At 37.6% G+C, this 14727-nt stretch overlaps 1 protein-coding gene, 1 long non-coding RNA gene and 5 other non-coding genes across 12 annotated transcripts; 1 reads left to right on the plus strand and 6 right to left on the minus strand.

Annotated features, from left to right (window-relative positions):
• Positions 1-1680: 1680 nt before the first annotated feature.
• Positions 1681-5476, minus strand: LOC122888630. Of its 5 annotated transcripts, none has more exons than XR_006380750.1 (9): positions 5191-5476; positions 4678-4781; positions 4418-4464; positions 4126-4199; positions 3898-3963; positions 3625-3698; positions 2915-2966; positions 2676-2724; positions 1681-1796 (listed from the first exon to the last, which is right to left on the minus strand). It is a non-coding gene; the product is annotated as an uncharacterized LOC122888630 (long non-coding RNA). The 5 variants fall into 5 exon arrangements; XR_006380749.1 differs by having other exon boundaries at positions 4418-4460; positions 4678-4756; positions 5191-5474; XR_006380748.1 differs by having other exon boundaries at positions 4678-4756; positions 5191-5474.
• Positions 2799-2872, minus strand: LOC122888893. The gene has a single exon (XR_006380792.1). It is a non-coding gene; the product is annotated as a small nucleolar RNA SNORD65 (small nucleolar RNA).
• On the minus strand, positions 3058-3135 carry LOC122888896. The gene has a single exon (XR_006380795.1). It is a non-coding gene; the product is annotated as a small nucleolar RNA SNORD49 (small nucleolar RNA).
• On the minus strand, positions 3782-3855 carry LOC122888894. The gene has a single exon (XR_006380793.1). It is a non-coding gene; the product is annotated as a small nucleolar RNA SNORD65 (small nucleolar RNA).
• On the minus strand, positions 4289-4362 carry LOC122888892. Its single transcript, XR_006380791.1, has one exon. It is a non-coding gene; the product is annotated as a small nucleolar RNA SNORD65 (small nucleolar RNA).
• Positions 4556-4627, minus strand: LOC122888895. Its single transcript, XR_006380794.1, has one exon. It is a non-coding gene; the product is annotated as a small nucleolar RNA SNORD49 (small nucleolar RNA).
• Positions 5477-6586: 1110 nt separating the features above from the next.
• rab34b (RAB34, member RAS oncogene family b) lies at positions 6587-14593 on the plus strand. Of its 2 annotated transcripts, XM_044222413.1 has the most exons (11): positions 6587-6710; positions 7073-7294; positions 7834-7925; positions 9161-9226; positions 10061-10162; positions 11458-11522; positions 11657-11708; positions 11827-11908; positions 12922-13012; positions 13145-13252; positions 13759-14593. In XM_044222413.1, the coding sequence occupies exons 2-11, from the start codon at positions 7247-7249 to the stop codon at positions 13818-13820; spliced, it is 768 nt and encodes a 255-aa protein (XP_044078348.1). In that variant the 5' UTR covers positions 6587-6710; positions 7073-7246; the 3' UTR covers positions 13821-14593. The 2 variants fall into 2 exon arrangements, with proteins under 2 accessions (XP_044078348.1, XP_044078349.1); XM_044222414.1 differs by lacking the exon at positions 10061-10162.
• Positions 14594-14727: the final 134 nt, after the last annotated feature.

Below are 14727 nucleotides of genomic sequence, written 5' to 3' on the forward strand. Positions count from 1 at the left end.
ATTTATGAATTTGTGACAGTTTTTCATGTTCATGTTTTTATGTTGTTGACTTTGCCAAGTAATTTATAAATTTTTTTTTTTTAACACTCTTGCCTAAAAGAGAGAGAGGACTTGGATCAAGGAATAAACATTTTAGTGGTGATCTGGAATATTTATATGATTGTTATTTTAGCCCCAACAATGAACACAAACAGACTTGATTCCAAATCCTTATGGTAAAAATTAATTCCACTGATCTTCTAGGTGTTTTTAAACAGGTACAATAATTTTAGTATGCAGTGTGCATAAATTATCACATACTTGGCATGTTTTTCTCCAACAGGGGAGCCCAGAACTCCTTTCCAAATCTGGAGAAAACTGACACAGGTCCTTTATTGTGTGTTGGCAACAAGTCATCGATGTCAACATCAACCCATTTTCCAAATCTCCACAACTTCAAAGGAGAAAGAGGCAATTAGTACACAATTATTTCTATCTGAAAACACATTTGTGGTTTTGTCAAGAAACATGAACATTTTTGTTTCTCATCTCTGCCGGTGATGTTATGTTCTTGCCTCTGCTCACTAGTGTGTCAGAGTTTTTAACAAATTTGCCTAAAAGACAGAGGACATGAGCGAAGGAATAATTGTGGTCATGATCTGGATCTGAAATTTTTTGATGATTACTGTTTTAGTCACAACAATGAAACAGACTTGATTCAAAATCCTAATGGTAAAAATAAGGTCACTTGGCTGAGGTTTTGGCTTTGTCTTATTGTAGTGTTAGCAATGTAGCAAAAACTATATGCATCGAGTTGGTAATGCAGAAAATGCATAGGCATGCTTGTGTTTTTATACTTGGTCCGGTTTTACACTGCTGGTATTGCAGCTAATAGAGCACAAATTAGAAAATGTATTAGTCTATTGGTATTTATCACAGAGACTCTTCAATCAATACAATTAATTTCACTTTGATTTGGCCAAAAAGTGATTTCCACATAGGCTATCCTTCATTACGGGACAGTGTCAGACTTAAATTCACTTCTTGAGTATCAGGTTTAAGAGCACTAATATGCAGCTGTCAGATAGAAATAAACTCTTGCCATATTTGCAGCAACAGTGTTGCTTTGTGTGTGCACGCAACACACACTTAATAGCTCTCCATCATAATGACCGGTTCCACTTAACTGAAATCAGTCCAGTTTGTGCAGACTCAAAACACCCCATCATAGTCTGAAGAAAACCTGGGTTAACAAAGGTCGATAACCAATGTCATGACACACATTATCTCAGCAGTTGGCTGGCCATGCATTTGTCATTCATGTTAGTTTCTTTTACAGCCAGTTAACACAAAGAAAGCCTGGCTATGTCGATCATGCTTCGTAGTACACCCCTCAGGTATTTCCATCTTATTGACTTCAGTCATATGTCCCTCTAGTGATGCACTTCCACATGTGCAGCCAACTTTAGGACTGTCTGCTCTCTAAACTTCATTAACAGAGACATGGTCATACCAGTCTCCCAACGTGAAGACACCATTTAAGAGGTTGCGTTAGCCTCAATTCAAAATCTGTGAATTTGATGATAGGCATTGTGGCGAGAAGGTGTAAAATACACCCTGTTGCAGTGATGTTGATATGTTTTAAATGTAGTGAAAACCCGGGACCCACAGTGGAGGTTCAACAAGAAGTTTCACCATTAGTTTCATTTAGTTTAGTTTGACACTTTATTACAATTCTAATACATTTAAGCAAGCTGTTTTTCCATCAAACATGTTGACATTCATCTTCAGACTGGTGTCCATGAGTCCTCTGCCACCTGAAAGAGAGGGGAAGCCAAATCAGACTTTAATAAAAACACTATGTACTCCAGTGAAACTGCTTAATCCCCACTGAACGCTCTGCTGATCGTTACACTGTAGATAGCATGAACTATCGCCATTTAAAAATCCGGTTAGCAAACAGATGTAGATCAGCTGACCTCAGATTGCAATGAAAACCACTGACTGGGAAACGAGACAGTGGAGGGATAAATTCAGCTGACAAATTCCTCTTGCCGTTAACCCTTTCCTTTAATAAACTGATACATTTTTTTCCAAAGACATACAATCCTACTTGTTCCCACACAGTGCTGACAATTTCCAGACCTTGATACCATTTCATTATTATGCATCATTTACTTGCTTGTTTTTCCTTTGATCATGCTGCAAATAAAAATTAGAATTCACTGCAACAATATCAGACCACATGAGATGAGTCTAAATTAAGTCCTAGGGAATCCGTATGAGAATAATGTTCCACTAAGCTTTGGATTTTCCCAATTTATAAACCCATGCGAGAAATTACCCAGAACTTTTAGAACAAGGCACATTTCATAACAATAAAAATAAATAAAATCCAGAGCTGCTATTGTAAACCTGCTCCAGAGTAGTTTACGTCACAAAGTGGCTTCTCTGGAACAGGTTTATTGTTAGGAGTTTGAGATGAGCCTGTTAATATTTATTGCTGCAGTGACCCAGTTTCCCTGCACAAGTCATCCTGAACCTCTGAAGTTAGAAGGAATTTTGGGCCTTTATGAATTACATTTCTGCAGTACATACATTTGCCTGGTTGTCCAGTTAACCCCCCCCCCCAAAAAAAACGACAATCTCAGTTTTGTTATTTTTCAGCACAGAAGTGAATCACATGGATATCTTACCACATGCAGCCATACTGAGGCAGAGTCACTGCAACCACTTGATCCAATTCTGAAGGATAAGAAAGAGCAAGTTAGTCTGCAAATTATTTCATGCAAGCGTACTATGTGATGCTGCCATTTAATGTTCAGAAAACCGAGAGTCACCACTGAACAATCTGCCGGTAATTCCAGCTATTTCAGTTTAGATTTCATCATAACAATGGATGACAGCTATTTGTGTACTACAGTTTAAAAGCTACCTGTCAAATTGACTCGACAGCAAACTTCAGGACTAGACTGGCAGAATGACACCTGTAATAAAAACAAAATGACAAAAAAATGAGAATAGAAATATTTTGAAAACATTCACCTCATGATCTTCAACAAGTATTGCTTTAGAAAGACTCAGAAAAGTGGATTATAAACAATCGTCAGTTGTCGCATCTGACGGCACTTCCTATTCCAGGTTTTCATCACTGACAAAGCTACTCAGGTATTAATTTACCTCTGGGCAAATAAGCCAGTCACAATTAACTCACCATTGTACAACACGAGTCAAAGCATTTGTATTTAGGAGTTTGCAGTATTAAATTATATTGTCCAATCTTTGATCTCTAGACAAAGAGGGCCATGTTCTAAGCCAGGAACAAACAACGTCATTTAAAGACTGACTTGACCTCCAAGATCATGTAGTCTATATAGTGGTGGTAAAAACCAGGGCAAGTCACCTGCAGTATGTGCAGGAGTTGAGGTTTTCAAATCGCTGCGCAATTTAGCCCCAGATCAACTGGAGTCAAAGGTTCATGTCAACTCTAAAACAGACCGCTGCAAATCAGTCATTGCATCCAATAGTGCGTTCTGAATGCAGAAGCTTCAGCAATCCAGATGTCATGAGTGTTTTCATTGTACAAAAGGTGAGTTTAAAAGCTTGTGACTATTTTAAGAGATAAAGCATCAAAAATCAACTTACAAGAACCATGTCTGAAGTTGTAGCTGGACCCCATAAGATGAGTCCCTTTCTTTCAGAGGAATCTTCAGCTCAACCTTGAGAAATCAGAACAAAATTCAAGACAGTGAGAAACTAGTACTGCTCAAGTCCAGTCAAGACTAAATGTCTTTGTAATTGTGTTCAGAAAACCAATGATCACCACTGAACAATCTGCCGGTAATTCCAGCTATTTCAGTTTAGATTTCATCACAACAGAATCAGCCAGTTGCCATTTTTTTGAGAATGAAAATTCACCTGCACAAAATGAATCATTTTCAGTCAGCTGGTTGAATTGGGAGCATATACAGTGCTGCATGGCAACTTGTAAGAAAAAAAAAAAAAAGTTACACAGCAGAGAAGGGTGACTACATTAGTTGAGAAACAAGTGAAACACTTAAAATTCAGAAACGTGAAAGTGTCATTTGTCGCATCTAACAGCATCTACCCAATGTTAAGTAACACGCTACTGAGGTGTTAACTTACCCATCATTCAGTCATCAGTCAGGTGTATTTTTCTGGCCTTGACATTTCTTATGGCAGTTCACAAGTTTCTTCAGCTACAGAAGAACACAACACTGTTATGATTTGTTAATAGTGACATTTGGTCATTTTATTTTTGACAGGTAACAGAACTGCATCATCCAATGTTCAGAAAACCGAGAGTCACCACTGAACAATCTGCCGGTAATTCCAGCTATTTCAGTTTAGATTTCATCACTACATTTAATGGCTATAGCACATTTTACACAAAATAAAGTGCATTATTAAAACAAACCTCAGCCTTGACTTTGCATCATCTTGAATGGGCCCATTTTGACCTGTCTTAAAAGGGGGGAAAATTAGTAAGTTACTTCCATTAACAGTTTGTAAAGATTGACCACCACTGAGAATCAATTGCAGTTTTGGAGGCTCAGAGCAGTGAGTATGAAACATCGTCAGTTGTCGCATCAGACGGCACTTCCTATTCACCGTTTTCATCACTGACACAACTGCATTAAGACATTTGATGATTGATGTAACTTCACAGTCACTCACCTCCCAGGGACATGAGACCCCATATATCCAATATGGGACTTGATAACCTTGTGTAAAGAGCTGCCAGACTGAAGTCCATCTGAGGAAAAACAAGACATTCATGGCTTTTAAAAAAAAAAAAAAAAAAAGAAAAAGCACAAATGAGTTAACATTACATCTTGGGACTACAGGCAGGAAATAACCAATATTAGACAAACATTTATGTGGAAAGTAAGACTAAATATTCAGCATCTTTGTTTGCATTACACTTAAATGCTCAATTTCTGAACTCACTTGATAACGCGAGTTGATTGGTTACTTCCAACATATCCTCAGAAAGCCACTAACAGGCATGGGTTAAGTTTGACCATATTGTTATGATACATAATGACATTAAATTTACATTTAATTTTGACAAACACCAATATGTCGGACTTTCAAAACGTATGATTTCTTTCACCGCCTTTTAGAGGGAAAACGAGAAACTGTTCAATGTTTGCAGTAAAAGACTCTGAAAAAATTAACAAATCTCACTTTGTTTTTTCATTTGGCCCATCGTTCAGTCTTCTCCACGTGGCTGCTTGAGGCCCGTCAGGACAATGCTAACGTCACACCTTAGCTAGCAGATATCACGTTTTAAATAAGTCACAAATTATCGCTCAACTAACGTGTTGCTTGAACAGCTACTACTGTGGCCTTGTATTTACTGACCCAGTCTTAAATTCAACCAAAAAAAAAATAATTCTAGACACCAACACAGGTGTACAACCGATGGGTGGATGGATTCAAAAGAGACAGTAACGTCGTTGCCAACGTTTTTATACCCTGACCGTCGCAGGACTAAAACGTCACTTATTCTTTAGTTTTTATGGCGCGCTACAAACCGACGTGGAAGGCGCTCTGTCGCCACCTTTTGTACCGGAGTGTGAACAGCATGACTTTGTGTTGTGCTGTGTTTTTGGATTGATTTACTGTATGTGTGTAAAAATAATTTCAAAAAATGAATTTAATTAATAAATTACTGAAATTTGGATTCACGTTAAATGTCAAGAGCGCTGAACTTTACAACCAGTGGTGAAAAGTAACTTAAAAGTATATTTACTTATACTGTACTTGCTGTACCTGCTCCACCACATTTCAGAGGCAAATAGTGTACGTTTTACTCCACTACAATTATTTGGCAGCTAGTTACAAGTTACTTTGCAAATTAAGATTACATACAAAATATATGATAAGATAATAAAACATTATGTACATACACAGTATATAGCCTAAAGCAGTTACAGTTAGATCCACTTCGGCCAGTTACACCTGCTGCTTACACATTAGAACATAAATACTAATAATAAGAATAATACCAAAAATATTATAAACCTGAGTGTGTACATCTTTCAAATGTTAACCTTCTTTTATAACATATTTAAACTTGTATTATACTTTAAGACGCCTACATGTATGAAAAGTAAATATATAATAGGTTACAACTACAGGCTACTAGTGGCTTTTTTATCATCAGCTGGGCTTTTATTCTATTATGTGTTTTTCTTTTTATTAATTTTCTGTTGGTTCTGCTGGTCAAACTTCTGCCTTTTTGATTGTATGACCTCGTGACAGTTCAATAAAGACAAAAACACTTGTTGTCTTTGTGTTTCTATTCACGTGTCCTGAAGATACATAAATAACTCCCTCCTTACCTCCCTTTGTGTATCACCTACTCAGTACCTACTGCCAACTGAACACACCAAGAAATAAAAAAAAATGCTTTAAAAAACATTAATTAAAAAAAGAAAATGCAGCTAAATTTTATTTGGGGATTACATACATGAAGTTATTAATCATCAGTAAGTTGAGTTAGAATAGCCTGCGGCCGCTGGGTGGCGCTGTTTCACAGGTTACTCGCTGGTTTTCACACTAATTACATGGAGCGTCTCATTAATTGCTTGTCTGTGTGCTGGCTGAGTGGAGACTCAGTTCGTTGCTGTGAGCGTCATTTTGCTGTTTTCTCGGCAAACTTTGGATATCTCCTTCAGGATTTTACCATTCAGCAGCTCCAGGTAAAGTTGTTAAACTTACTCAAACTCTTCTGTATTGAGACTGTTTTTGTTTTACACAAAGTTTATTTTCCCCCTGCTCTACTCATGCTCTATCCTTAATTTGCAAATACACTTTGTTTCTACCGCACCTTCCTCAAGCCTTGACCTACAAATTGGCCAATGAGAAATGTCTCTTTAGAAAAATATAATGCTTTTTGGGTTGTTGCCAAACAACAAGACAATACCTGTATGTGATGTAACCTGTTAGAATCCACCGAATCATCTACATTTTCGCAGGATGTTCACTGCAAACTGTGTCTGCTGTACTTCTACACCCTGCATATGTTTAACATTTTAGCTTTCTGATATTTGCTCTATTTCAGGAAAAGTCGGAAGACATTAATTGTGTCCTTCCCTGGTTTTGTGGAAAGAGTGATGAGAAAAAAGAAAGTTATGTGGGTGCCTTCTTGAAGCGAATGAAAAGTGTGTGTTTGCTGTCAGTGAGAGTGGCAGCTTGAAGGTGTGTATGTGTGTGTGCATTGATCCACTGCAGCAGCATGTTGCCACCTGTGAAGAAGGACCGGGTCATTACACAGCTCCCAATGGTTAGTAACACACACACACACACACACACACACACACACACACTCACACACAGATGCTCTGTAATGCAATTACAGCTAACAGTGTTACTATTGATGATGAGGCTATTAAGAGTCTCAAATGCTGCTCTTTGCTTCTCTGAAAGTGGACAGCTGCAAATTTCCAAAATGCTGTTGTCCTCAGAAAACCTTGTAACTCTTGGTGATATTTTAGTTTTAACTCCATTTGAAAGTTCTTAATGTGTGAGCTGAGAAAGTGTCACCACCCGATTGAAGCCCTGTAGATACATTTTAGAAAGTTATTGTAGTCAAAGGAAAGCAAGGCCTAATGTAAAGCTGCTACTTTGGCAAATACAAGATTTTCATTGAACAGCAACAATTTGAAGTTGGCAGGGACATTGCTGCATCTCCTTTTTTTTTTCTTTTGGATTTTCTAAGATTGCTGTATTTGTCAGGAAAAACACATTACCCTCCCCTTTTTCTTTTCCTGTCCAATGTGCTTTTGTGTGTCTGACTGTTTCCTCTTCCCACTTTCTTTACAGTGTTTTAGTCCAAATGCAGCGCTGCACACCAAAGATGGCTTTCACCCACAGGTGAGGGCCATCTGCCAGGTACAGAAGACATGCACAGTGAGGTAAGATGAAGAAGGGTTAATAAGGTAACACACCCTGCTGTCCATCCTGCCTCTGCACACACTGTGATATATGTTTTATTTAAATCAATTAGTTCAGGCAGGGCCCTTTAAATCATGCTGTGTCAGCTGACAGCCACCGACCACACCCATCACATCTGACTGCATTGAACTGGTGGTCTATTTAAGAACGACAAGTCCGTCTCTCAATACTTTCCAGCTTCCCTACTCTGTCTGTGGCACTCGTAAATCTCGACAAACTGGTCAGATATATAGTTTCATTTAAAAAAAAGACTCAGTACATTCCTAAATCAGCTGTAGTTTTTAGCAAATGTTGCTCAAACAGAAGTAATTTGTGCATTTGTAGGGAACTATATTCAGCCGCGTAGTAATACACATTTGTGGACAAGTGAGCAGCAGGACAGTGTATCATCCTCCCCCTGCTTTACTTCTGCTCCTTTTCTAAGCAGCTTTGATGAATATTTTGTACAAGATTACCCAGTAAATTCACCCCTTGCAGTGACAGCCCTCTACCGTAATTTTCATGAATTGTTCATCACTCATAACATGTAAAAAAAAAAAAAAAAAAAAGCAGACAGTACCACCCACAGGTAAAGAGTCTGACCAGGTTATGCTAAGTGTAACGTGTAAAAACAGGAGCTATTATCTCTCCTTTTCTCTGATAATCAGATTCATGCAGAAAATCCCACATAAGCAATAGTTTTTTGACTTTAAATATATTTCGATTTTTGTTTGGCGAGAATGATTTGCAATAAAACTGCCTATAAGAGCAGAACACAAACTCTCAGTACATTTAATGAATTAAAATGATAAAGCAGAAGTCGACTCAAGCCTGTGCTTTTTTAGATTGTAAATAAATGTCGAAGCAGATGATCATCCTTTTAAAAACCTCAGGAGTGCCACAATCATACCAAATTTCATTTGTGACATCAGTGGAGAGGCTGCAAATCTAAACTAATTCAGTTATTAAAATGATTAATCTTTAATCTAAGAGGAGACTGAGGACCATTCAGGGCTTCATGCATTTGGTCTGTTAGGGATCAAATTAAGAATGACTAATTTTAGAATATGAAAGTTTAAGGGGGCTGTGAGGCGTAATATTAAAGGGGTTAATTAGTGTCAACTCCTGCAAGTTGTTTGCAGTGATGTCTGCAGGTTATTGATCATGTTGCTGTGTGTTTCATGCTGTTAGGTTGTTGTTGTATTTCTGTTGCCAGCTTTAATATCGCCAAGGTCATTGTGGTGGGAGATGTTGCAGTTGGGAAAACATGTCTGATCAGCAGGTAAGAAGCAGTCATGAATAATTAGATCAATTAGAGGATTATGTGTCTGTTTTTAGATGTTTTGAACTAACGTTATGGCTTCATTACTTGTTAAAGTGTTTCCTCTGTAGCAGTATGTAGCATCTTTTTGATAAAAATTGTTACACAAATCAATTAGATTTATAATTTTTACATGATTAAAATCATTACAGGTACATGTACACTTATTTTACCTTTTAGCTTAATGCTTTTAATTTCACATGTTCACGTGCTGGAAATCTTGCTAATCCTGCTACAACGGAAACACTGATTTACTGAGTAACATGTATCACTTGTCAAAATAAAGCTGTCATGTTAACGATGTAGAGTTCAGTCACACATGGAAACACACACAGTCAACCTGTGCACAGTGCTGAGACTCACGTTTTCTTTGGGAAAGGTTCAAATCATCATTAAGGGTTTAACTGAGTTGCTTCCTGGTTGATACAGGAGTATGAAAAAAGAGAGTCAATTTAAATACCTTCATTAGATTTCCCGAAATGTTAGACAGGGCGTAGACTGTGATGATACTACAAACTTATGATTGTTTTTTCCCCTCCCCTCAAAAAATTTATTATTTAATTAAACATAAAAGATTTATTAGATTAGATATTAGATTTATTTATTTTTTTTTACTGTTGATCAGTCAAAGAGATCAACTCTGGACACCACAAACATATCTGACATTTTATAGACAAAATGAATCATCAATAGCTGATGGTTGAGAGATTAATTGATGGTAAAAAAAAAAAATAGTAATGATTGTTAGTTGCATCTGTAATATAAATTCTCTCACTGTTCCCTTGTTCCTGTAAGGTTCCGTAAGGGTGCGTTTGATAAGAACTACAAAGCAACCATAGGGGTGGATTTTGAGATGGAGCGTTTTGAGGTGCTCGGTGTTCCCTTCAGTTTACAGCTGTAAGTGTGTCGCTATACCAGTTCTTGAATGTCTGAACAATCTATATATAAATGAAGTCACATGCTTAGATCAGTTTGAGGTTATATAACATCCTCTAGATTTGATAAACTTGTTGTTAGACTCTTAAGTGGGCCTTGAATTACATGTATATCCTTCACTACGTTGGCGATGTAAGTGCACGTGTAGTTAATGTAATTTTAAGGTTAATTTCCCAGAGCGACACAGCTGTAGCCTGGTCGTACTCTTTCATTGATACATCCTCAATTATTTGTCTTCTTATGCTCTGTGGCTCTTTTGCCTCCCTTTCCTCTTCTTCTTCTCCTTGTTGAGCTTTTTAACTATTCTAGCAGCGTGGCTCTAGGGTTGGCAATGTCAGTTCACCATTTTAGTCCTGAAATATCTCAACTACTGGCTGGATTGCCATGAAAGTCTATACAGACATTCATGGTGCCCAGAAGATGAATCCTAATGACTTTGGTGATTCCCTAACTTTTCCTCTAGTGCCTCATGAGGTCAAATTTTTCACTTATCCAGTGAAATATCTCATTATCGATTAGAAGGATTGGCACCAAATTTTATACATTCTTTATTCCCAGAGGATGAATCCCACTGACTTTGGTAATCCCCTGACTTTTCCTCTGGTGCCACCATGAGGTTGACATTTGTGGTTTTGGGTGAAATGTCTCGACATCTGTCGGTAAAATTTGGTAAAAACATGTTCATGTCCCCCTCAGGATGAATTGTAATAACTTGAGTGATCCCATAACCTTTCCTGTAACGCCATCATCAGTTCAAAATAATAATTTGTCCAATACTTTGGTTTTATGATCAAATCTCTGCAAAACTAATGACACTCCGATAATCAGCCTCTGTTCTACTTTTTGTTTAGGGCTAATTAGCAAATGTTAGCATGCTAACATGCTAAACTACAATGGTGAACATGTTAAACAGTATAACTGCTAAAAATCAGCATGTTAGCATTGTCATTGCTAGCATGTTAGCATTTAGCTATGTAAGCTGTGTACTGTAAGTACAGCCTCACAGAGTCATTAGCATAGCTGTCAACTCTAGTCTTGTTTGAATAAAACTGATAATTGTTGACTAAGGCATATTATGGCTCAATTCTCAACACAAAAATTTCGTCCCAAGTCTTAACCACACACTGCATGTTAGTTAAACAAAACCATCATGACTGTTGGACATGACAGCTCTTTTCTCTTGTCTTCCGCTCTTCCCTTCATCTCCACCAAATATCCCAACGAGAACAATTAAAGCTGCATCTGATCTATTTCAGGTGGGACACAGCAGGGCAGGAGCGCTTCAAATGCATCGCTTCAACATATTACAGAGGAGCACAAGGTGAATTTACTACTATTACACCTCTTACCTTTGACTAAAGTAAATGATCAGCATTGTCTCACACACAAACACCTTCTCATCATGCTCTTTGTTTTACTTGTGTTCATACTGTTTGTCTCTTTACGCTCGTCCAGCCATTATAGTGGTGTTTGACTTGAGCAGTGTGAGCTCTTTAGCACATGCCAGGTAAGGAATACCCCATAATGACCTAATTATTATACCATTAAAATGCAATTTTAAGTATTGCAATTATTTGTCTAATAATTCTGTGTGTGTGTGTGTGTGTGTGTGTGTGTGTGTGTAGGCAGTGGCTGGAGGACGCCATGAAGGAAAATGACCCATCCAGTGTTTTACTGTTCCTTGTTGGTACCAAGAAGGACCTCAGTGTGGGTGAAATTGATCAAAAATTACTAAAATGGAGCTGAAACATTTGGTCAATGAATTGATTAGTCGACAGAAAACTAACCAGCAATAATTAATTAAAATTAGAGGATTTGCTGCTTTTCTCTGTTTTATATCTTTGTGAATTGAGTTGAGAACTTTGGGTTTTGGACTATTGTTCGGATAAAACAAGCAATTTAAAGACTTAGGTTAAACTACAGTGGCTAGCGTAACTGGCTTGATGGGCAATTTCATCTGAATCCCATGGTCTCACTAATAATTGACCTGACCTGACCTGATTTACCAAATAAAGGAACATGGTACCAAAATGAATTTGTGTGTGAGTATAAGAGTGCAGGCAAGTCTACAGGGTCATCAGCTGGGAATGCGACACAGAGAAGTATTTACAGTTACAATTTTTTTCCATTTTAAATAATTTTTTAGAATAATGTTAAGTTTTAAGGTGGTTTCTGTTTTAGTACTGTATTTTTGGCAGGAGTGATTTTAACAATAAAAAAATATTTACTTTTTAAAATTTAATTTACAGTTAAAATGTTATAAACTTTTCTTGCTGAAATCTTTAGGGCTGCAACTAACAACTATTCTTTTTATCATCGATTAAATAATTTTTGAGTAATTGTTCGGTCCATATAACTTTAGGAAACAGTAAAACATTTCTATGACAATTTCCTAGGGCCCAAAGTGTCTTGTTTTGTCAGTCCAAAGTCCAAAAATATTCAATTTACTATCATGTAAACTGAGGAAAAGCTGTATATTCTCACATTTAAGAACCTGGCACAATATTTGGCACTTCTACATCGATTATCAAAATGGATGGCGATCAATTTTCTGGCGACTAATTGGTCAATCGGCTAATAGTTGCAGCTCAAATATCTTCCTTTTCATCTGACTTTTATTTTATGATCAGCCTAATAACTGCAGTGACCAGTTCTTAGCTTCACCACTTTCCTCCACTTCTCCACACTCACTTCTTTCTCTCTCTCTCTGTGTATTTCAGTCTCCTGATCAGTTGGCTCAGATCGAGCAGGAAGCCATCAGACTCTCTGAGGAAATCAAAGCAGAGTACTGGGCTGTGTCTGCAAAGTCAGGTGGGAGTCGAACACACAAGAACATGAACAAACCCCCCCCCCAACCCTGACATCCCTACATTCCTACATGTTTTTCATTTTCTGTTTTATCCTCTTTTTGTCTAACTAAACTCTTTCCTCTGTCTGTTCCAGGAGATGGTGTCAGGGATTTCTTCTTCCGTGTGGCCTCTCTGACTTTTGAGGCCAGCGTTTTGTCTGAGCTTGAGAAAAGTGGCTCGAGGCACGTCGGTGACATCATCAGTGAGTCAGTTTGCTCAATAAAGTCTCATTTATAAAAAAGCAGCATCAACTATTTCTTTGATCCAGTTACCAACCTATTAGTTCCCACATTTCTTGGTACTACTGTATCTTCAAAAGTTCTCAGTAATGATGAGTCTTGGTTTTAGGTTGATTTGTTTTTTAATCTATCCAGTGTGGTTTGTAAGTTTTCAAAAGCTGAAAGGTCTCAGAATTTTCTCAACCTACAGAGAAACGTGTAATCCTTCAGTTGTAGTTGAAGCATGAAAATCAGTTTTTTGCATGACATATTTGAACCCAAGCATTGCTTGTCTAAGGTTGGGATCAGGAAATTTAGATGACAAGGCTGATGTTAGTTTTTTTTTCTTATTGTCAACAAATCTATGATTAAAACAAGCTTTGACGCCTCCATAAACTGTCACAGGCCATTTGTTCCCATTGAAGATATAAATCTTTAAAAACAGGTCACAAATATACAGTAGTTTAACGTTTATTTGCGTTCCACATAGGGCTCACAGACAGCGCAGAAGCTGATCACAAACCGACCAAGAGGAAGCCCAACTGCTGCTGATGAGAGAGAACGAACAGCCGCCTGGATACACTGCACCGACTACACAGCAACACACTGAAATATGGACTCAGCGTGCACATCATGAATAGCCCCCGTAATAAGCGATGTCATATCACCTAAATGATGTTGTATTTGTGGTGTTCTGCAAATGGCCTGAGAGGAAGTTGTAGGTTTGACATAATGAATTATGTCAAAGTTGAGGCTGTAAACAACAAGAAATCCTCTAAGGAATGTTTTCACTGCTGGCCAGGGTTACAACAAGTAAAGCTTTGTGATATGCTTGGTAAACATTTATCAAAAGAGGAAGATTATTCTCCACTAGATCTTTTATTAAACTGCATTTGGTTGATACTTTCATAAACACGTGTCTGTCTGTCTGTCTGGAGCAACATTTTTCTCACGTTATTGGAGAAAATGTCAGCATCAGAACTAATGCATTTGTTTTGGTCTCCTCACTGGTCTCCTGTCATGTGTCTGTGCTGCTAATGTGATGCATACGCTGCCTCCCATGACTGCAGTCATAATTCACAACGCATCTCTCTCCTCTGACATAAGGGTTCTCATGATCTCAAAAATGGAGGGATTGTTTGCAGGGACAGGATTGAGCAGCAAGTTACATCTGAGGTGAATTGATTCTCTCACTCAGTAAAGACAGGCAGAAGAAGTGTGTGTCCTTATTAGCATGCATATGTTCTCTCGTCGCTTATTAAACACAAGATATACTTTTATTATAGCTCAGATTATGAATTGTAAATAAACTGTTTTGATCAGTGTTGTCCTTTTCCTTCTGTTGAAATGGAAAAGCTAGATAGCGTAAAAGGTTGCTAAAATTCTTCACATTTATATATTCATATTTCTACTGTGAAGAAAATCAAGAATGCAAACACACACACACACTTATATATAT

Source organism: Siniperca chuatsi, linkage group LG14 (genome assembly GCF_020085105.1).
Source record: "Siniperca chuatsi isolate FFG_IHB_CAS linkage group LG14, ASM2008510v1, whole genome shotgun sequence".
Classification (NCBI taxonomy): Eukaryota; Metazoa; Chordata; class Actinopteri; order Centrarchiformes; family Sinipercidae; genus Siniperca; species Siniperca chuatsi.